We start from the raw sequence: 23,292 nt of genomic DNA on the forward strand, positions 1-23,292 counted from the left end.
GAAGGCCACGCGCCATCCCACCTCTGTGCCCCAGTTGATCAGGAAACCAGGTTAATCCGGAACCACCTGGCAAAATCACCTGACTGTGTGAACGGTGAAAATGAATAGAATATCCACCTCCAACATCTTCAGAGCAATCTGACAATTACATTATCTGCCACACATAAGTAACCGATCAAAGAACAGTACGTACTGTCCGCGCACTGTGAGTGCAGACGTCGATGGTGTTCATTGATCATTCCTATATCACACGACGGGCGGATTAGGAACCATTATTCATGGGTGGAGGAGATTTTGAGGGGTGGCATGCATCCCCTGGCAGAAGTATATTAGACCCTCCAGAAAAACGCCGATTCTGCGATCGGCAGAATTTACCGCAATGACCTCAGGCAAAAGGCGCAGACTTTTAAAAGGCCGCATATTTATTCAAGGCCGCATATCCCCGCATTTTTCCACACAAAAGTGAGAGAAACAAAAAGTTAACTCGTCTGACGTTGACGCTCACAGCGTCGCGCCATCACAGAATGTAAACAACCACTGGATGTGAGAGTGACAGCGTGTGGAAGCGTCACACGAGTAGAGAAAACACCAGATTGAAAAAATCGAATCCATCTACATTTACCTGACGAACATTTCTACTAAAGACCGGGCAAAAAAGTGGGGGGAAAACTATTCTGCACCCCGTGCAACTTGTGTGTTGGACCCTCATACTGCTATATGGGTTGGAGCATAAGAAAGAATTCGACGGTGAGCATCAACCTCCAAATACCCTTTCTGAGGGCTACAAAAACGAAGTGAGGAGCCTCCCAAGATTGAAGCTGATCACATTACGATCTGAGTAAATGGACAACAAGTAATGAGGGCTCGAGAAGTGTGTGTGTGTGTGTGAAGCGCTAGCGCCATGCGTCAGAGCATTGACTTGATCCAAAATAGACAATTGCACCTAGTTTACCATTAAATAAACATATGAATGTGTTCAATTGAATAGTAAAGGGTATAACGTAAGTGGCAGGGTTGATAGTATGAGATGAAGAGTTTAAATAAGCAGGCATCAAATATTCAGAAACATAAATTGTTTATTTCTTATTGCCCCGCAGTCCTGCATAGATTCGGTCACACCCCTGCATGGTCTAAGAACTTGCGACAATATTCAACGCATAGCATACAATAAAACCGAAGCCGCATTTTTAATCGCATATCAAGGATTTTGCCCGAATAATCAAGGAATTCTAGCCCGCATAATCAAGGATATTAGTCTGCCAGCATTATCAAGGAATTTACAGCATAAGCAAGTATTTTTTGCCATGTAAGCGCGTGTTTTCTTGAGGGTGATCTGAAGTATATGTGCACATGATTTAAGGAGAGTCGCAGTCATATCAATGTTAACTTGGAAAAGCCACACAATATTAATATTTTAACTCATGAGACAATTAAGGTGACATTATTTTTGGCACATCAGTAAGAGCCTTACATATAAATTATATAAGGTGGCAGACTTAATTTAATGAATTTTAACTGAACAATAACTGAATGAGTTTTTTTCACTCTAGACCAGCAGGTGTACGCAATCCTATGCAGACCTGCTGCAATAAGAACATTAATTAACTGTCCTCGTCTATGTTTGTCCTTGAATTATAATGATACTATTTTAACAATCATATTATTCCTATCAGCTGTCAAATCCTGTTATGATTCACGTATATCTCATTAATTATTATTGAATAAACTAACTATGTTTTTTGGAGGATTAATGATGAATGCTCCTCAAGAATGCTTGCTCGACAACTCACTTCAAATCTTGAGAAATAATTAGCGTTCACACACCTGCCTTGTATAGGTCCTGGTTGAATCGAACCCTGGTGCGTTTACGACCTCTTGGTGCGGTTTATAGAGAGTCGAGAAAAAAAACAGATGTGAACACAGTCCGAGAGACCTCTTACTAACAAGCGGACTCTGGTCCGCTAAAAATAGGTGGTCTCGGAGCTCTTGCTTGCCAAACTCTGGGAGCGATTCATTTGCTCTGGTTGGTGAAGCGCAGTCCGCACCACAAACCATAGGAAGCGTATGTATCTTACATGTCACAAGAATGCGGATATCTCAAAATCTTTAAGCGAAAGAGTCTTTCAAGACATCCGGCGGTTGTTTGTAGTCATTAAGAGTGAAGCAAGTAATTAAGTGGTGTTAATGTGAAACAGTGTCGTGTAAAGTAAAAATTCTCCGTCAGCTACATAAAAGTAAGAACACCTGGTCGTCGGTGAAACACTGACTTTTTACACAGTAAAAGTATATTCAATGTATTGTAAGTAGTTAGGCTAACTAATACAAAGTCAAACACAGTTATCAATATCATATAAGAACTTATGGGTAAAATTGGTCTTTTATCACTCATCACAAAGATAAGCAGAAAACATGCATTAGTGTAACTATGGGAGGGGACTCTGACAGAGGATTACTCACAAAGTACACAGTAAAGTACTTCCTTTTATTTCTGGTAGCAGTCAACTAGTACCGAGTCCAACAGTATCAGTTTTATTCAGAACTTCTGCTAAAAAATATTTGTATCACTCATTGAATATAGCAGGAAACAAAATGAAGAGTGCAGAATCGCTGTATGGTTTAAATCTCCTTAGTTACAATGTTGTCCATTTTAGACAAAGGCTTATTATATTTACAGCCCTAATAACATTCATTTTCTGGGCTCAATATGTCTCTTGGCTGTTTTCGTTGTGATCGCTAAATTCACCTTGTTTATAATATTATCACTATAACACTGACCCAGATCGCTGGATCGCTAGAAAACCGCTGTCATCTGGTTGGCAAGGGCTGTTCCATGCTCTGCTCAACCTCCCGGCGGGAGGCTCCCGCCTTCCCCAATGGACTCAGTAGCGCCCCCTGCTGCCGTGGAGCATGTGCCAGCCACGGCGGAATATTACTGCCAAAAGTCACTTTTTGGCAGTAATAAGAAGAAAGAGTTTTGTAGTTGTAAAAACAAGTTTTGTACTTGTAAAAAAAAGTGTTGTAGTTGTAAAAGAAATGTGTGTACTTGTAAAACCTATGCTGAATTTGTCTCTGAAACATCATTTATTAGAAAAATGTTATGCGTTTGTTTGATAGATACGTTTTTTCTTTGCAAAACTAAATGCATTAGTTTGTAGATGGTGTTTTGTATTTGCAAACCACATTGTGTTTGTTAGTGAATCATGAGGCATTTGTAAAACCTGTTTAGTTTGTTTGTGGAGTTATGGCAGGAAATTAGCTCCATAGAATGCACCCTGAAATGCTTCAACAACCACAACATTGTTTTGCTGCATGACATGAATACAGAGGCAGCAAAACCTTTCACGAGACATTCATAACACATTAACTGTGATGTCATCCATCAAGCTAACATCTGATTCAACCTATTCCTTTTCCTCTGCAGTTATGCATTTAGCAGAGCTTTTATTTGTGTCTTCGCTCTCTGTGGCCACCTTCGCCCTCGACAATGGACTAATGAGGGTCCCTCCCATGGGCTGGCTGGCATGGGAACGATACCGCTGTGACATCGACTGTGACCACGACCCCAAGAACTGCATCAGGCAAGCCTACATAATATTAATAGAGCACACTGTGATTTCACTAGAGCTTTCCTTTTAAAAGCAGGGGTTATTTCACCTTGTCACCAACTTTTGCATTATCGAAATTCCGTCCATTCCGATAAGCCACCCTGAACTGGCACTTATATACTTCTTCTGTACATGATAACTTATTTTAAAATGTAGCATGTTGGCAGACATTGCTGCTGAACAATCAGAATAATGGTTTCCTGTCTGTTTTATTTTACTACAACCATCATATTTAAGTTTTGATGTGGGGCTCCGGGAAACCAAAAAAGTTTAGTGGAAAACTACATTTGCATTCAAACATTTCCATTTTCCTAGAATTTATATTATTTTAAGAATTTTAAATGTCAAAATGTGTTTATTCTTAAGCTTGAGAACCTTTTTTTGTAACAATGAGTGCAATTCATAAGCCAAACCACTTATTTGTATAAAAATTACTTCACAAACTACAGGAGAACAAGTTTTACTTTTATGATATTATTATTTTACATTTGCTTTTAAGATGTGTTTACTCGACCTCACACGTAATGAGCTGTTCTGTCTTCCCTCCAGTGAGAATCTGTTCATGGACATGGCAGACCGACTGTCGGAGGACGGCTGGAGGGAACTGGGCTACGTGTATGTGAATATAGATGACTGCTGGTCCTCCATGAAGAGGGACGACAATGGACGGCTACAGGCTGACCCCAAAAGGTAACGGTGCAGTGTGTTCTGTCTACACACACACACACACACGCACGCACGCACGCACGCGCGCACGCGCGCACACGCGCGCGCACACACACACAGGAGCTGTTTCCTCAGTGCAAATATTAATCTGTAACTTATTGGCTTGTAAGTCAATAAAACAGTCCAACAAGGTGATTACAATGTGACAGTCATGCAATCATGTGACTGAAAATGTTGTACATTTGTAGTCAGTAGTTTCACAACTCTGCGGGGTATATAAGTTATTATATGCAGCACCAGCATATGTACAAAGAAGACATTGTTGAAATTTGGAGGTTAAAAAACAAACACATTAAAGCACAAAAAACAATGATATAGTACTTATAAGCTTAAAATGAAAAACTGTAGGCTTTGTCAATTTAGAGATTCACTATTTGAGTGGAAAATATCCTCTACCGTATTGGTTCAGGCATAACACTATGTTTTTAGTAAGATTTTATTTTTGTTTGATGTACTTTTTTTGTGTACTTACTTCAATTGTGTATACTAACTTCAATGTGTATACTAAATTTGTATATGTGTATACTTTAGTTTGAATATTTTGTATGTTTGTATTTCGTATTCTATAGAGCTACTCTGTACTTATGTATATATTTACTGTTTTTTTATTTTCTACTGTAAATACTTAAATAATTGCTTTTTGTGTTTATTTCACATTTTATCTTAATATTTGATTCATGTGCAATGCATTGTTTACATGCTGCCGTGACAAAACAATTTCCCAATTTGGATCTATCAAGTAAATATTTTCTTTACTATATTAAAAAAGGAGTGCCTGAGACTGTACGCTGTGTAATTGGTATATCGTTCCAACTGCCCTTTTTTGCACTCCTTCAGATTCCCAGGAGGCATCCATAAACTGGCACGCTACATGCATGACAGGGGTCTCAAGCTGGGCATCTACGGGGACATGGGCACACACACCTGCGGGGGCTACCCGGGGACAACACTGGACAAGATAGAGTTAGACGCTCAGACCTTTGCCGACTGGGAGGTGGATATGTTTAAATTTGATGGTTGTTATTCTAACGCCACAGAGCAAGAGCAGGGTAAGAGACGAAGAAGGGACCTTTACATCGTATTTAATGAGATGAAGCTGACTTGATTTGACTCTTGTTCCTCTCTTGGACAGGTTACCCTCTAATGTCAAAGGCTTTAAATGCTACTGGCCGTCCCATTGGCTACTCCTGCAGTTGGCCTGCCTACCAGGGGGGCCTACCACCTAAGGTATAATCATCTCAAAGTATAACATAATTCAGGTCATTGAAAAATATCCCCAGTGGAAGTAGACTGTTTTGAGGAATTTGTTGTAATAATTTAAATCCAAATATCATTGATTCACTTTTTTGTGAAACTGAATTTTGTTTTTAGGTAAACTACACGCAGTTGGGTGAGATCTGCAACCTGTGGCGTAACTATGGCGACATCCAGGATTCCTGGGACAGTGTGCTGAAAATTATTAACTGGTTCTTTGAAAACCAAGATGTCCTGGGACCTACAGCTGGACCTGGAAAGTGGAACGACCCTGATATGGTTTGTTCAACTGTTTAATATATAACATATTTACTCTTTACTATTTTCTATTCAGTCTGTTAATTAGGTCAGGAAGCACCAGTACTATGAGTTAAAAAGCTACAGGTATGAACACTTGTTTTATCCTCTATTGATTGTGTAATTTTGACTTCCACAGTTGATTGCTGGTGACTTTGGCCTCAGCATGGAACAGTCTCGGTCTCAGATGGCTATTTGGGTGATTATGGCTGCTCCTCTTTTTATGTCCAATGACTTGCGCACCATCAACAGCGGGGCCCGCAGCATCTTGCAGAACAAAATTGCAATCAGCATCAATCAGGATCCCATGGGCATCCAAGGAAGGCGCATTTTAAAGGTGACACTCTTTTGCTGGGTCCTTCCAGCTTCTTACAAGTGATCAGAATGGGGAAATAAACTGATATTAGCTGCTCAGACCTTTTACATATAAATAACTTCTCATTCTTGGTGTCATTGTTAACAATTTCTCTTTCATTTTTGTCTGGCAGGAGAAGAGTGGCATTGATGTGTACTGGCGCCCACTGTCAAAAAATGCCAGTGCATTGGTCTTCTTCAGTCGTCGTAATGACATGCCCTACCGATACCAGACTACCCTCAGCAAACTCAACTACACCACAGGCAGCTACCAGGTTTGTTTTTCCTAATTGAACATCTGGCCCTTGGCATTCCATTTGTTGATAATTTCAGCACCATCCCTTTTTTACTTTCTAGATTAACATCTATATATCTATGTCCTATATCTATTTTCTTCTTTGTCTGTGGTACCCACTCATCAGACCATTACTATATCAAAATATAATGCTATGGTTGATAAAAAGAAAAGTACAAAATACTAATAATGCTACACTTGAAACTTACTACAGCCACAGAAGTCAAGCCCTCTTACCGTCTCTAATGGGTTGCCACAGGGGATTTATCTTGGTCCACTTCTATTTACATTATACATAATTAACATTTTATGCAGATAATACAATTGATATGCCACATGGTTTGCCACAGTCTGCATTTGATGATTTACAATTATCAATTATTTTACCAACTTGTTTTTTAATGTAGATAAGACCAAGAACATGGTATTCTCAACTTCCACCACTGTAACCACTTCTGAATTTCCTGCCATTAAAACTTTGAATGGCACCCATTGTATGTCTGATCTGAACTGTAAAACTGTTGTTACAGCAACTTCAATGTTAGCACTTTGTTTATGGGTGATATTTGTCTGATTGTGATGATGTGCACTTATTCTACGGTTGTGGTCCGCTGGATCCATACAAATACATTTAACCAGTTTTATTTTACATTTTGTTAACCCAGTGAGGATGTATTCAGCAGGAAAATCACTTTTTCTCGTATACTCTCACACTCAGATCTACGATGTCTTCACGGAGAAGACCATGACGCTGAAAGACTCCACTAGCTTCGTGGTGTCAGTGAACCCAACAGGTGTGGTCATGTGGTATGTGTCTGCGCCTGCCAAACGGAACATCCGCCAGTTCTACAGAGGTGGCAGACTGCAGGGATCACTCTTCGATGATGATGATGAAAACGCCATTTCTCCTGTCTTCCTCTGATCCCTGACTGATTTCACTTTGTTACATTAGGATGTAAGAGTGTCATCTTAAAAGCATGGCACTAGCTATTACAAGTACAGTAATCCATTGAAGCTCAGGGGCAGCAATCTGGAAATGCTCCTTATCTGTATTTTTTCTCTTAAATACTTCACATAGTATCAATAAAACAAAACCCACTCAATGTGATTGAAAAATCCATGATTTTGAACACATGTACTTCACAGAGCATTAGGGCAGATGATTAATTGTATCTGTTGAGATCTCCAAAAAGCTGAATGACTGGTTTCAGATCAGCACTTTAATGCAGATTATTCTGTGAATTATGTTCTTCACTGAAATAAATATTTTAAATTAAGCAAAGGGTTGGTGGTCATTATGTTTGGAATGATTTAGGTGCAGCACTATTTATTGTGATGTATAATCACCCCATCAAAAATAAAAATGCTGTTCTCGAACAAAATAAATGTACACATAGAAAAACTGTGGCTCCATCTGACACTCAAAGAAATGTCTCCACTCTGACTGTTAGTTATGCTAACACTCCTGCTATGGACAAATGCATCACTGGAGTAGCCTTAACCCAAAACCTTGCAATAATAGCCCAATACACTGACAATGGAATAGAGGAAATGGGAAAATGAAAGATTGAAATCAAATCCTATATGATTTTGGCTGCTACACTATTTAACGACTACACAGCATCTCAGCACTACACCCAGTGAAATTTAGTATGTATCTGCATCTAACCCATCCTATTTAGAAGCAGTAGCTACAAGCACCTGGGGAGCTCAAGGGCACCTCTGCGACAATCCTATTGAGTCTGCTATAAAGACAGTTCACACAAACATATGAACACAACACACTGCACTTTCAGCAGCTGTGGTTTTGCAACACTCATGAGAATGTGACCTACCTGGTTTCAGTTCAGTTTCTTAAGACTTTCCAGGGTAATTCAATTGACCAAAGGCTGGTAAACTATAATTTCTCACTTCCCAATTTACCAGTATTTGTAGCCCAGACTGCTTAAAGGACCTACAAATAAATTACAACCATTATTCTCATAATTATACGATTTCACTTGAAAAATCTATTATTGTTGCATTTGTTGCATTATAAATAAAGTAAGAAACCTAAGTTTGGCAAATATCCAATTAATCTAATTTAAAAAATAAATAAACCACCAATCTAACGCTCCAATGACCATTCACGACAGTAAAGATGAAAGGTCAAAGGGCAAGCCGAAACTGTGTGAACACTTTTTAATGTTGTGTTTTTAATGCTCATTGTTAATCTCAACAATTGAAATGTGTGGATTAATAGGGAACCATTTTCCTCCCAGATGTTACAATCGGTGAGTATTGAATGTTCTCTTTCACATGACGTGCCTTTTTGATTGTGCAATAAATACAAATAAAACTTAGCATGCATCTAGCATGTCTTAACGTACAGCTAGTTAGAGAATCTACTGGCATTAACATATGGTAAGACGTGTTAGCCATCAAAAAGTCCGCTAGCTGCAACGCTATTTAGCAACACGCAATTCCCATATAATTGTAAACAAAATATGCAAAAAAAGTTAGCAACAAACGAACAAACAAACAGGATTAGCACATTTTTTGGTTCTCATGCAGTCTTTTATCTTTGTGTTATTGCCGCATTTTAGCTGCGGGCTAAAATGTAAAGTTAATTTTCAAGCTAAATTACCTTTGAGCGCTCGTATTTTTACTGTTTGCAATAAGTGATTCATATTTAAAAGTAGTGAAACTGCAATATTTTTTATTGAAGTAGCTCTGACCTAATTGTCTTACTTATGAGTGAAAGTGAAGTACTGCAGAAATGTGTGAAATAAGTTCATTTAATAAACCGAACTCTATGTCTAGGATGACTTCTTCTAAAGAGATCTCATAGCCATCATGGGAGATAAAGAGGATTCAAGAGACGATTCCAGAGAGCCTTTTCCAGTCCCTGGTGAGAAGGCCATCCCACAAGATACACAACCTGTTGCCTGCAGTAAGAATGCTGTGAATGAAAGGAAACCTACGTCAAATGTGGTAGGATTCCACTGTACACAGATACACACAAGACACATAGCCTACTGTTCTGCATACCAGTCTCACACCAAGTTAAGATGAGAACGGTGACTATTACAAAGAGAACTTTAGACAATAGTCGAATCATTGATCAAAAATAATTAGGATTATTATTTTAAATAAAATTGTTCACCCGAAATAGATATACATATTGTGTCCATTGTTACTTGAATTTACCCTGGGAACAACCTGTGAATTTCCTGGTTTAAAATACATGCAGTCAAAATCTACAACTGTGTCCTTTGTTTTGAATTCACTTTATTACCGTATCCTAAGGCATGGTGCTATTTAAGCAGTCGCTAGTTATGTGTTTTGCATAATAACTTTGTACAAACTCGCATATTACTTTCCATAATGTACAGGAAATAAAGACTAAAAAAGAGGACGAGGCCTTTAGCTAACATGTACACATCCACATGGAGCCAGTAGAGGTCAGCGCTGCTCTTCAGGCTGCATGAAAAAGAAAAGGCCCTCCACTCCCATCCACTGCCAAGAAATGCACCTGCTGAAGAGCACAAGGACAGTCAGCCGCTTCAGCTCAGTCCTTATCTCTGTTATGATAAACTCTCCCCTGGCATCACTCTGGTTTGCACATGCACAACAATGTGTTTCCTATTTTTATACCTAATTTGGCTCTTCCTTCTTCTCCTGTTTTTTTTATCAGTCATGTATTCATTTCTTTATTGTATTCATTCTCCTCCTAATTTTCATTCCTGCCGTCTCTCCTCCTCATTGTGCTAAATCCTGTGCATATTGTATCACCTCTGACCTTGGTCTTAAAGCCGTGTGTTTACAGGCAGTCTCGAGATACTGAAGGAATCACATGAGTGTGTGTGCACTGTGCTTTGGCATGCATTTTACCGCACATGCGTACCTATGACATGAGTAAATTGGCTCAGGGAAACACACAGACACACATATCCCTTCTAGGTCATTTCAGGCCAGATCAGATGTTGTGTGTGTGTGTGTGTGTGTGTGTGTGTGTGTGTGTGTGTGTGTGTGTGTGTGTGTGTGTGTGTGTGTGTGTGTGTGTGTGTGTGTGTGTGTGTGGGAAAGATTATCTTTGCTTCCTTTCTTTCCCTTTCAGTCGTCTCAGATATCCGTTGGCTGCCCGAACACGACACATCTTTCACTGTCAAGGTCCCCGCTGTTTGGGAGTATGACGTGGGATAGGACTGAGGGAGTTTTCATAGAGAAAAAGAGAGAGAAAGAGGGAAGGGAGTGCTTTCAAAAGTCTATTAGGTGCAAATGAAGGGGAGAGAGTTGGAGATGAGAGTTGGGGAAACAGTAGGGGAGGGGGTTTGAGACTAGGAGCGAAAGCGTTCCTGCCGAGGCTCACGTAGGCTCACAGCTGCAGAGGCGCAGTTGCCACGCTCGTCTTTGTACCCCCCTCCAACACCAACAGCAGCACCCCTGATTCAGATCAGCTTGATCCCCCTCCTTCGGGCCGACACACACGTTGTTGTTGTTGTCACACTGCTAGTCACGCTCTCTGCCTCGCGCCATCCCCACAGAGGGCGGGTGCACTGGGGATGGATAGGATGCACACAGGACTTTGCATATAGGTCAGAATAAATGCATTCTCTCAAAGGAGGCCACACACCCAAACCCTCCAGGGTGCTGCCACAGTAATAGAAACGTATTTTAGCTGCGTGTCTTCTGTGTTTGCCTAGCATTCCTGTTTCTGCATTCTGTAATTTTGTCACATAGTTATCTTGCATGCAGATACGTTTTACTCTCTGAGCCTGGGAACCTGAGGGTTGGACAATTTCTTTCATACACACACGCTGGCACTGCTCTTCAGCTCACATGGGTGAAATCATCATCACTCCTGCTGGTGCTGCCTGTCTGGTTGCTGAGTCATGACATCACAATACCAAAGTCTGATCTCAAGCAGCACCGTTATCGCATCCCTCGGTCATCTTATCATCCTGGTTGACCCCCAAAGCCTTCATTAAAGCTTCATTAAATCTCTGCGCACTATTCTCCTTTGTCACCAGACAACACTGGTCAATGGATTGGTTGCTGCAGAGACAAATTAGGAGCAAGGATTTGAAGTTTGAAAATATTAAGGTCAAGTGTGTAATATAAGGTGTAAAACCTCTTGTTTGTGGCATGCTGCCTTGTGCCTATATATTATCACAGCCCTGCTGACATAAAGTATCTCTCCCTCTTGTGGGTTATTGCTTGACTAGACTAAACATAACGTCTAATTTAAGATTTATCTGGTAAATGGATAGAACGAAAGACAAAAGCTACAAGCAAATGTGTTTTTGTTACTCCAGCATTCATTAATTTACAGACAGGTATAGCTTAACTAACTAGACTAGTATCATTTAAGCGGGACTATTTAATCTGTTACTTTTTTTACCTTTCGCGCGCAGTCACTGCTGTTTTTCTGTCATGGTGTTTTCCTTCTTAAGTTACACATCGTATGGAAAAGTTACTTTTATATGAATAAAAAAAGGTTTTGAACAAATATTTACAGCAACAACGAGTAGACTATTTTTATCCAGTAGGGTTGTAGGGCAGACTCATAACTGTTTACATAATGTTTAAATAGTATGGTATTCCACCCATTTTAAGTGCAGGTGGGACAAAATAGCCTTTTTCCTCTGGCGTTTCTGACTGGAAACCCTTTTGCCTTTTTTGAGTCTAACTGTAAAGCAAGGCATCTTTGTCTATGTACTCTGCGTATCCCTTGAACCGTTTATCTGTTTTCACTGCTTAGTACTGTACTACTTTGTGTATTTCTTGGGCAACGAGGGAGAACTTAGTGACATTTGGAAAAGCATTGCCTTCAATATTAATAAACTTAAATTAGTCAAGCAAACAAAGTTCTGTGCAGCAGAAGGGGCGGGGCTTCAGTGGACTGACATGTCCTCCGTAGAGTGAGGCTTTGCAGTCCAATTTGGATGCTGGTAGGATGCAGAATATTTTAATGTATAAACAAACTCTTCTTTACCTCCCTGGAATCAAGACAAGCGGATTGGCTGCTGCTAGCAGAATAGAAAGAATGTATTTCCCTGGTGTGACAGTGTTTTTTCTTCCATGAACAGGCATATTGTGAACGGACACTGTCCTATTATTAAGCAAATGGAAGGTATCAATTAACAGAGACTTGTCTAATAGATTTTTTTGGTTTAGCTTTGTCTGAATGTCTTCTTTCTACGTTTACTCCCTCATGCAATAGGCAAAGACCAGATACCTCCAACTCTGGCCAGAATGGCTTACATTACACACTTTTCTCTTCTGTTGGACTCTGTGACCTTTAAAGCGAAAGAATATTTTTGCTGCAGACTCAGTGTAGGATTTCTCCTCCATCTAAAAGTGCTGGGTCATTTAACTAATTTGTGTCTCGGACTTTGGACGTCTGCTGGAGGTTGTTCTGTCCTGCCCTGCCCTATGGGATGTTATAGCAGAGGATGTCCTGCTGGCCATTTGGAGATGCTGTTGTTTCAGCTGGAGTGAGACTGAGGATATATGCTAGTTTATTATTAAGAAATGTACAGCAAGTGGCGTGTGGAAATATGTACGTGCATAATGGCAAAACTTGTAATGTCTGCAAACTTCAACAGTTACTGATTCATCTAAGTGTCATCACTAACTGAAACCTCGATTACATCAGTGCAAAACATTTTTCATGAGAAAGTAGCTCAGACTTCCAGATTCTGACGCCTGTTACCACTAAACTTAAAGTGAAATGCTGTGGTTGTGATTTTTATGAATGAATGTCTGGATTTGTCCACCAGTTGCTGCTGTTGACTCAGTAACCCAGTAAATGTTTCCACGACGCTGCTGTGTACGAGGCAGCCTGCACGTTGCAGAGGCGTTGGGTTCGCATGGCAACCGGCCAGGCTGTCAGCTGCCTTCTTACTGGCAGCCTGTGTGGGTCAAAGTCAGAGACTGCAGCCAATACTGCTCTCCCTCTCATACACACAGACACTTTGAAGACACACACACACACACACACACACACACACACACACACACACACACACACACACACACACACACACACACACACACACACACACACACACACACACACACTGTCATGGTCTCATTCTTTCCTGACTCTTCTTTACTCACACCCAACTCCTCTATATCCCGGATCCCACAAGCCACATTTACTGTAGACGTGCAGAGACGTGCTGCACATCTGTGAGTGTGTGTGTGGTCACCCCATTCCCTCACTGTACTTCTCTCTCTTCCACTGTATTCCCTGTCTTGAGGTTTTTTCTGTGTCAAATCCCAAAGACTTTCTGGGCAGGCGAACAAAACCTCGTCTTCCCTTTCACTGGCTGAAGCAGAGCACAGCCAACACAGCAGCAGGATCTGGCCAGCATTGGCTGCAAGGAAAATGGTTGGAAAGGACTGGATAGAGCAGGTGGAGTTCTTTGGCAAGTGTGTGTGTGTGTGTGTGTGTGTGTGTGTGTGTGTGTGTGTGTGTGTGTGTGTGTGTGTGTGTGTGTGTGTGTGTGTGTGTGTGTGTGTGTGTGTGTGTGTGTGTGTGTGTGTGTGTGTGTGTGTGTGTGTGTGTGTGTGTGTGTGTGTGTGTGTGTGTGTGTGTGTGTGTGTGGTGTAAGGGTCACATTTAATAGAAACTTGGCAGATTTCCAGCAGATAGTTGATTCAAATTCACACAGCAACAACGCGGTAGGTAACATGAAGCCATTTGAGCCTCTGCTGATAATGCGTCTATTTTAGGGTGAAGCCACATAATGAAATACAGCATGATGCTTTATAAGATTTGACTGACAACATTAGTTTGCAAAAAGGTGTCTTGTGGGGGCTCACCTTTAAAAATAGAGCTGTGATCGGTCAACAATGCTTTTCGTAACCTTTAGTCAGGACCTGTGAATAACCATGTGCACGTGTTTTTGTGCTATATTTGTTTTTGTCTGTCAGCATCTATTTTTTTTTCACATGTTTGGATTCTTCTCACCGCTGGCAATGATTGTAATCCCTCTTTTCTCTCAGTCTTTCAGACTGTCATTGAGGTGACTTTTGCCTGTCGGTCAATCTGTCACTTATTTGTACAGTTGCACCCTTGCAACTGTTCCTGTATCCCAGTAAATGTGTCCTGAAGAGGAGGTCATACTGTGGCTTGTCAATTATAATTTCATTTACACCAATAAAACCACCTTGGATACTGCTGCTTTCACCCGAGTCATGTTTACTATATTATTAGCATTGCTAGCATGATGACATTTTGTATCTTTCATGGTTTCAAGGTGATGAATCATATTGAATTTTGCGATTCTCTGACCTTTAGCTTACCACAAGGTAAATCTTTTTTCAAACTGCCCGATATGTTGTTTTTTGATCAAATACATACAAACTAACAAGCCAATGAACCAGTCACATGTGCTGTGTTCAGTACTATAAGCAAATGGTATAATGTTCACAATTCAAACAACATTTCACGTGATAAACATCAGCATGCTAATATTAGCATTTGGCTCAAAGTGCCGCTGTGCAGAACAACTCAGTCATGTTTCCCCTGTTAACAATAAAAGTCCATACGAATGCAGTTTATGTGGTTGTGAAACTTGTTGGGGGACATTTTGTGTTTGTAACACTGTGAAAACAATTTATATTCTTGTTTGACAAGAACACGTTATATCCTTTTGTGTGCAAACTTATAAATGTATAAGATCAAATAATACTTGAAAACATAATGTTACACATTGTTTGCTCAGCTTTTGGGAATACAGGTATCAGTTTAACTGCTCTTTTAAGAAGACAAAAATATTCCTAAAGTTAGAACCCCATGTTAATAGAAAGTGGTTTGGAGAGAACCGTCTTTTTTTACTCTGCCTAGCAACAAGCACACGTCTATTACACAAATATCCTGAATCAATGTTTTTTTGGAGACATCACAACCTGTCTTATGCTGCCTTTCTACCAGTCAACCTCATGTCGCTCCACTTCTCTGTAAGCAACCTACTTCTTTCGAGGTAATTGTGTGTCTCTTACATAAAAAACTTAGTGTCAGGTAGGTCATTCAAAGCTTGTGAGGACCGTGCTGCCTCGCCAACCGCCCCCCCCCCTACCCTCGGGTCCTTTAATCCATGTCATTTGGCTTGCTGTTGCCTGGATAAGATCAAACACACATGTGGGGACCTTCAGCCCAGCGTTCGCGCTGCATGCTGAGTATATCTCAGCAGGCATAGTGCGTCTAAACATTAACTTTGGGGACCGGGCACAGCTTTAGTGTGAGTGTGTGTTCTTGTGTTTGGTCTTATTTGCCTGTTGTGTAAGTCTATATGAAGACTTCTGAAAAGCTATAAAGCGAGACAATTTTATATTTTGGTGCTTGGCAGTCAGATTGAAGAGACAGAGACAGGGTGAAGAACTGAAATCCATAATCTCTGTCATAATCACATACTTGCAGTGTTGGTGTGAAACAGAGTTCATGGTGCAGAAAGCACCTGCTTTACTGACGCAGCGCGACCAGAGTCCTTCTGGCACTACTGGGGCCGATATGCACTTGCACCCGGGGCCCACCTGCGCTGTGGGGCTCACATCCACATGCTGCCACCTGCAGCAAAGGCTTTTTTTACCACCGCTCAGCATGGTTCACAATCTTGGAGCTGACGCCAGCAGCTGTTCTTCCAGTCCATTATGAGCACAGTTGAGGCTTTGTGTGTGGCAAAGAAAAGAGCTACTTGTCAAAACTGTGACGTAAACGTCCCTTGCCCTGTGTCACCGTGTCAGAAGAGATTTTGGGTCAAAACCTAGCTATGTATGAACATTGTCACGTACGGCATTATAAATGACTCAGGGTAGCATGTCAGACACATTCACAATCAGATTTGCTTTATCTTGCTGCCTTCTTGTTCATGGACTGCTTCTTGCAATAAAAAATACACTGATAAATAATAAGCAAGAAGCATAACTGTATTTAGTATTTAACTATTTTTCTTTACTTTCCTGCATCCTCAGATTACAACCTCCTAATGTGTAGGAAATACAATCATATCTTAAAGTATACACATTTTTATTTGTTTTTAACACAAAATCAATTGGGTGTTTGCTCTGATATGACCTCCAAGGTCATTTGCATTTGCCCTATGACCACTGGGGGGCGATAGGGCATTACCTGACCAATGATTGGGGATCTGTTCCCCAATAAATCAGGTGCTTCCCCCTCAAGACCCAAGGAGCTACACAACCACTAACTGAATGACTAATGAATGAATGAATGTCATTTGTAGTCATATCAGTTTTAGCTGACCTTGACTCCAACGCCTTGTACCTATGATCACACTGAAAACCATTAAAGCTAACAACAACAATGCTGTTGCAAAGTGGCACAACTACTGTGGTGTTTCAAAGTGTATAGGTGTGTTTTGCAAATTATATTTTCCTGGAAAGTCAAAGGCCTCTCACGTCATGTTAGGTCAAAATAACTCAGGGGAAAAAAATGGCAGAGCACACAAGTGAAAGGCAGAGATTTAGAAAACTGTAAGACAACAAAGTCTTCCTCCAAAGAGTCCGTACTGAAAATCCCCAGTAATGGATTTTTCTGAAACACATAGACCACCTTTCCACATGCACTAGTTGAATACATTTGAGCATTTTCTCATAGGAAATCTCTGATAAACCCCAATCTCTCACCTTTATTTTATGCTACCAAACAGCCCAGTCTCACCCCCTCTAGCACTTTGAAGTCCAGAAAAGCGGCCATTGTTTATTTCAGAGTGGGGTGAGAAAATAAATCTGCTGATCTGACAGTCATGAGAATATGGAAATGTTGCACATTGGAATTTGAGTTTGAGAATGCCCTTAAAAGGAATGATAACTTATAAATCTGCAACTATCATGAATGTGATTTGTGGTGGCATGAATGGAAATATTGTTGTGGGAGGATTTATTGTGGTGGCGTGTGGGAACTTAAGAACCGGGTGCTGAGAGAGGGAGAGCGAGGGGGAGGACGAGACACACTAGATTTCATTTTGATCAGATGCTGAGTTTCCTGCTGTTATGGTCGGCTAACTGTGTGTTCATGAATAGAAACACATGCCTGGTGCTTATATTATACATGTGTAAATTATTATAAAAAGCTTTTCTGTCAACACCTATGGAAAATACGGCCGTAGAAAGTCACAAGACTGCCTTTGTAATTAGCCAGTGTCAAACATTTTACTTCCTCAACCACCTGTCTTTCAAAGACACACACACCAACCCACATACACACACACACACACACACACACACACACACACACACACACACACACACACACACACACACACACACACACCTGTCACAAAGTAGGACACTGCATTGAGTTACAGTTCTACCCAGGATACTTTTGTTTTGGCTTATTGACAACATTGTAATGTATTAATAAAAATATCACTGTCATAAATATAACAATAGTCTTTAGGATTGATTTCCATTCTCCTTGAACTTACACAGCTCACCAACCTTTTGAAAGAGGCAGACAGGTAATCAATGTTTGACATTTAAATACATCAGAAAATGGGAAGCTGGAAACCAGAATCATATGAAAAATTGATAGAACTTTTTCAAATTCTACTTAAACAATTGTAAAAGTAACTGGGAGCACTTGCTTTTCAAACCCCAAAGCAATAGGAAAGCTAGAATAACCAAGACTTAACATTACTCATTGTTTTGTGCTACTTGAATACATGATATTACATATTTGTTCAGGTCCTATAACCAACCACATACAGTCATAACATTTGATCAGGAAGGAGGCTAATAGGTTATGTCAAATACAAATATATAATCCTGGCATTAATATCCAGTACTAATCTTAAATGTAGGCATACCCACTCCATGCCAAGACCAGTCCAACCATAAACCAGAACGAAATCTTAACACCAAAATGTAATGGTTTTCCTTGTGTGGACCAAAAATGGAAGTGAGTCCCCATAGTGTTGGCACCTACCATCACTGAAGGTAAAAGCAGAAGCCAAACAAGAATAAACATTATATAATAAAACTTAACTTTGGTGCCTGATCTAATTTAATGTTTATGATGTCCAACATCCTCCTGCTGTGGCAGAAATGCATCAGATTCCAGTAAGAGTGACAACAAGGATAATGATGATGATGACCACTGAACTTTACAGCTTGAGCCACTCCATTACCGAGAACCTGGTGGATATTTTAGACTGCAGCTCTCACTGCTGTAGAATGTAGATAAACACATACCATTTAAGTTCCCTGTCATAATCCTACAGTCAACAAAACCTTCCCTGGCAACACTGCCCAACCAGTTTACAAAGCTAAGGCATAATTACAGTACCCCTAATTACTGGGTTACCTCTATGTATGTATGTATGTATGTATGTATGTATGTATGTATGTATGTATGTATGTATGTATGTATGTATGTATGTATGTATGTATGTATGTATGTATGGCAGGCAGGCAGGCAGGCCATGCCACTTTTCGCAGAGGAAACTGGGTTTAAGATGTGGGAGGGGGCAGCTGGAATCCCTAAACTGCATTTCTGCATATTTCTCCTCAAGGCATAAAAACTATTTTAACTAGTATGCCTGAAAATAGTGTATAAGCTATTACATATAAAACATGGAGATGCATTATATTTAAATGCAACTGAAAAATCAATATAAGGTGAGGAAATAAGAGGAAGGTTTAGACATGTCATACTTTTTTTCGAAAAAATAGCTTCCTTGCTCTCACTCTATTTTCACTGCTACAACTCAAAGTTATATTTACCCTATGTTGCAACTAGACTTTTCCCTCTGCCTTGCCAAGAGATGGAGAGAGAAAAAAGAGTAAGCCATGCTGGATCCGAACTGATGTTCCCAGGGTCTTATCTTCCCATAGTTATCATTGCAAGAGATTGGTATATACCTTTTGCAATACAAATTGCAAAATAATGAAGGGAGACATTGCCAGATATCAGGGATCAAAATCAAGAAACAATATTGCTGGCTGATTTGATTGCAATTGGTTTTAACATGTAGAACCTCAGTAAGCTGGGTGATTGCAACATGTAGATCCAAGACAACATAGGCTACATTGAACATTTGGCACTGGTAAAAAATACTGCCGAGAACAAAAGGTCTTTAACAGGTCTCCTTAATGTATTTATATTAAGGGTATACTCACCCAAGGAGCACAGAATCCCGGGGACATAGATGCACTCTCCAGCCAGGCTAGCTGCTACATGAGGCTGCACTTAACATAGTTGATTGTAGCCAAATGCTAATATCAGCATGCTAATATAATCAGAATGGCAGTGTTCATATTTTTAATTAGCAGGTGTTCTGTTTTTCCTCTTTGTTTTGCATGATAACATTTGTTAGATATAGCACTAAACTTAAGTAAAGCAGATGCTAGTGGGAATGTAATGAGCTTTGAAGGTATACAGGGGCATACATTAGAGATGGTCCCTGTGATGTAATCGATTGGTTTGTGGACTTACATTTTGAAGTCTCGATTTTGTCATTTTGGCCATGTTGGTTTAATAACCAGCACTGACGATAACACAGTAGAGCTGATTGCGGACCAAGACCTTTTTTACAATTTTTTGCAATCATTGATGTTGCTGGACATAGAAATAATGTAGATTTTAAAGGTGTCCTATCATGCAAAATGCACTTTTTGATTTATTTTATACATAAATATGTGTCCCCGGTGTGCCGAAGAAAACAAAACCCTCTCTCTTTTCCTCCATACCCAAGTCAAAAAAAATGGGGGAACAACAGAGCTGATTCAGATTTGCTTCTGATATGATGTAATATCGGAAATGTGGGTCGGCCCTATCAGAAACGCTGCTATCAGAAACAATGTGTGACGTGTTTTGGACGTAATACGGTCTTTGTTTGCATTAGCAAGCATTACTAACACTCAGAGCTAACCTGTACTGGAGAGAGTATAGTCGCGTTCACACCGCAGTACTTTTCCCACTTTAGTTCCGATATAGTTCCGAAATGTCGCGTTCACACCAAAAAGAGCCGGAACCAAAATTAGTTAATCAGAACCTTTTTTACCCCCTTTTCCGTCCCTGCTAGAGAGCAGGTACTTTCGTGGGAGAAAAAGGTTCCTATGTCTGATTGGCTGGGCGGAATGCAAACCACGCCCCGTAAAACTCCCAAAACGTTTTGTGAAGCCGCCATTTTATTATTTATAAAACATGGGAGCGGTGGAGATGAGGAGGTGTCGGCGTTCTGGCGATTTACTCGGAAGGCTTTAGTAGAAGCTGCTGGGAGTCCCAGCAGCTTCTACTGAAGCCAGTCCCCAACTCCGGGGACTTCCGGCTGGGGACTTCGGGTGGCAGTATACGCCGTGAAGTTGTTTGCGGCCTGCCAGTAAACCCAAAGCAGAAGAAGAAGTGATGTCAGCGGCTTCATTTGCCTAATCCTCCCCAGGAACTTATTCCGGTGTGACTGCGATCTGTACTTAGTTCATGAGAACTAAAGAGTTCTCATGAACTAAGTTGTCATGAACCTTTGTGGGAAAAGTCCTGCGGTGTGAATGCGCCTTATGTGTAAAAAATAAGGAAATAAAAAAGGAACTCACCTTGTAGTAAACCCACAAGAAAAGAAGAACTTGAGCTCCATACTGTTTCAGAAATAATCCTTGATATGGTTTGAAACATGATATAGCATTTAATCACGACAGCATTTAGGAGGGAGGCGTGTGGAGCAGGTTCAAACCCCACTGCAGTCAGCATGTCGTTGTGTCCCTGGGTAAGACACTTCACCCCAAATTGCTCCTGTGGGGATTGCCCACAGTATTGAGTATGTAAGTCGCTTTGGATAAAAGCGTCTAACAAGTAACATGTCATGTCATTTAGCTGCATCTGAGCAGAGCAGACAACCTGCTTATCACAGAACTCACAGGGTGTTTCTCAATGTCGAGGACTCTTGCTTGGTAGCACATGTACCTCCGAGTCAGATGCTTCAGAAGCGAGGCAAGAATCCCTCCTAGCTTCGGAAAACGAAGAATGGTGGAACAGGCTGTTCCACCATTCTTCGTTTTCCGAAGCTAGGAGGGATTCTTGCCTCGCTTCTGAAGCATCTGACTCGGAGGTACATGTGCTACCAAGCAAGAGTCCTNAAAAAGCTCTTTATTTTTCTCATACTGCCTGTGCTGCAGCACCTCTTTTCACCCTCTGTCTGAAACCAGAGCCCAGTCTGCTCTGATTGGTTAGCTGGCCAGCTCTGTTGTTATTGGTCAACCGCTTAGAGATGTCCAGCCCCTTAGCCTATCATGTACAATGTGTTGGAGAACTAGCTAATAGAAGTCTGGATGATACATAGGGATGTCACTATGTTATGGAAGAACAAAGGAGACCAATGTAGGCGTTTCAGGCGTGTTTCAGGGTGTGGGAGAGGAACTTCCTCTGGAGGGAACACAGGGATTTTAGCCTCTGCAGACCATTTACATGCACTAAAAGCTATGTATCACACTACAGGAGAGGGAAAACCCCAAATGCATAATAGGGCTATTTAAACATGTATTCATGTCATGTCTCGGGCCACTTGATGAATTTAAGACGCATATTGTATCTCCTTTTGCTTTTAACAAAATCTGAGTAAAAATATCAGTTTTACAAAATTCGACACTAGGTTCCAATGGCTGCTAACTTTACAATTTATCAAGTTTTCGTGGACATCGTTAAATCCATCAAGAACCTTTTCGAGATCAATTCGACTGACAACACTTTTAAAATCAAAAATGTATTTCGTTTTGTTTTTTTAAATGTCATCAAACAGAAACAGACAAAAAAATATTATTAAAAAAATATTCCATCAAGAACATACACAACGGATCAGAACTACGGTAACCTGCAGTATCCCTTTTGCAGCTAGATGTGGGTTAGTTGGACATAAAAGGTCTGTGAAAGTAAATGGGGATCAGAAAACAAACTAATATAAGAAGTATTTCGTAAGGGTCGAAGCATCAGTTCCCAGGGTCATAAAGTCGGATCTTGGAAGATATGTGCGAGTTTAACAGAAGAAGAAGAGTAGCAGTTGGGCTAATAATAAAACGTTTTTAAATGCAGTAGGTGTGGCCCCAGATGCACACTCCTATTGGTTGCTTGGTTTTCCAAAGTGTTCATGATTGGTTGAAAAACACGGAGCCAGCTAGGGATTGGTTGACTGGTTGGGTTGATTGCACTCATTCCGCTGAGGGGTCAGGGCTCGATATCCTCGGGGACAATGCTGAGGATCACGTCCTCGTTGCCTCGCCTCACCACCATTTTCAGCGTTTCGTCCCGCTTTATGACAGCGCTGACATCACTGGCCGAGGCGATTGGCTCGCCGTTGATGCTGATGATGACGTCTTTTTCCTGCAGGCCAGCACTGTCACAAAGCAGGAGAGCAAAGGTTAAATAATGTCAAAAACACATACATATTAGGCATTTGTAGTGTGTGGTTGATTTCCACAGCATTGCATTAAGCCTTGTGCATCATGAGGGACATTTACATTCTTCATTTTTTATCATTTTGGTTAATAGATGAGTTTTTGTTTTACTTCAACCTCAACTTCTTTAAAAAGAAAAAAACATATTATATACCTTGGTCATAACAACATTAAAGCATGCATTGTATTATATCGGGCTTGCAATCTAAAGCAACCTTTAACTATTTTCCAATAAATAAATACATGTTGTTTTTTTCACAAAATAACACCCAAAACGTATTAAATAATTAATGTTGTTGTTCTTAATTGACATAAATGAAGAGAAAAACCCAACAATATGGCATTTAGTGTACAGCCAAGGCACAC

The 23,292-nt window shown here is 40.5% G+C and overlaps 1 protein-coding gene and 2 long non-coding RNA genes across 3 annotated transcripts in view; 2 read left to right on the forward strand and 1 right to left on the reverse strand.

Annotated features, from left to right (window-relative positions):
* Window positions 1-672: 672 nt before the first annotated feature.
* Window positions 673-16,831, reverse strand: LOC104944838 (uncharacterized). Its single transcript, XR_798273.1, has 4 exons — window positions 16,820-16,831; window positions 14,816-14,821; window positions 916-918; window positions 673-794 (listed from the first exon to the last, which is right to left on the reverse strand). It is a non-coding gene; the product is annotated as an uncharacterized lncRNA (long non-coding RNA).
* Window positions 3,400-7,808, forward strand: naga (N-acetylgalactosaminidase, alpha). Its single transcript, XM_010770408.1, has 8 exons — window positions 3,400-3,578; window positions 4,155-4,295; window positions 5,169-5,380; window positions 5,464-5,558; window positions 5,703-5,864; window positions 6,022-6,219; window positions 6,371-6,511; window positions 7,250-7,808. Exons 1-8 carry the CDS (start codon window positions 3,424-3,426, stop codon window positions 7,451-7,453), a joined length of 1,308 nt encoding a protein of 435 aa, XP_010768710.1. The 5' UTR covers window positions 3,400-3,423; the 3' UTR covers window positions 7,454-7,808.
* A 3,374-nt stretch (window positions 16,832-20,205) lies between the features above and the next one.
* The window catches only part of LOC104944864 (uncharacterized), a 22,845-nt gene continuing 19,758 nt past the window's right edge, over window positions 20,206-23,292 (forward strand). The window contains exon 1 of the long non-coding RNA XR_798278.1: window positions 20,206-20,428. This is a non-coding gene — a long non-coding RNA (uncharacterized lncRNA). The remainder of the gene's footprint in view (window positions 20,429-23,292) is intronic.

The sequence above is a fragment of the Notothenia coriiceps genome, unplaced genomic scaffold (assembly GCF_000735185.1).
Source record: "Notothenia coriiceps isolate Sejong01 unplaced genomic scaffold, NC01 NC01_scaffold00000339, whole genome shotgun sequence".
Classification (NCBI taxonomy): Eukaryota; Metazoa; Chordata; class Actinopteri; order Perciformes; family Nototheniidae; genus Notothenia; species Notothenia coriiceps.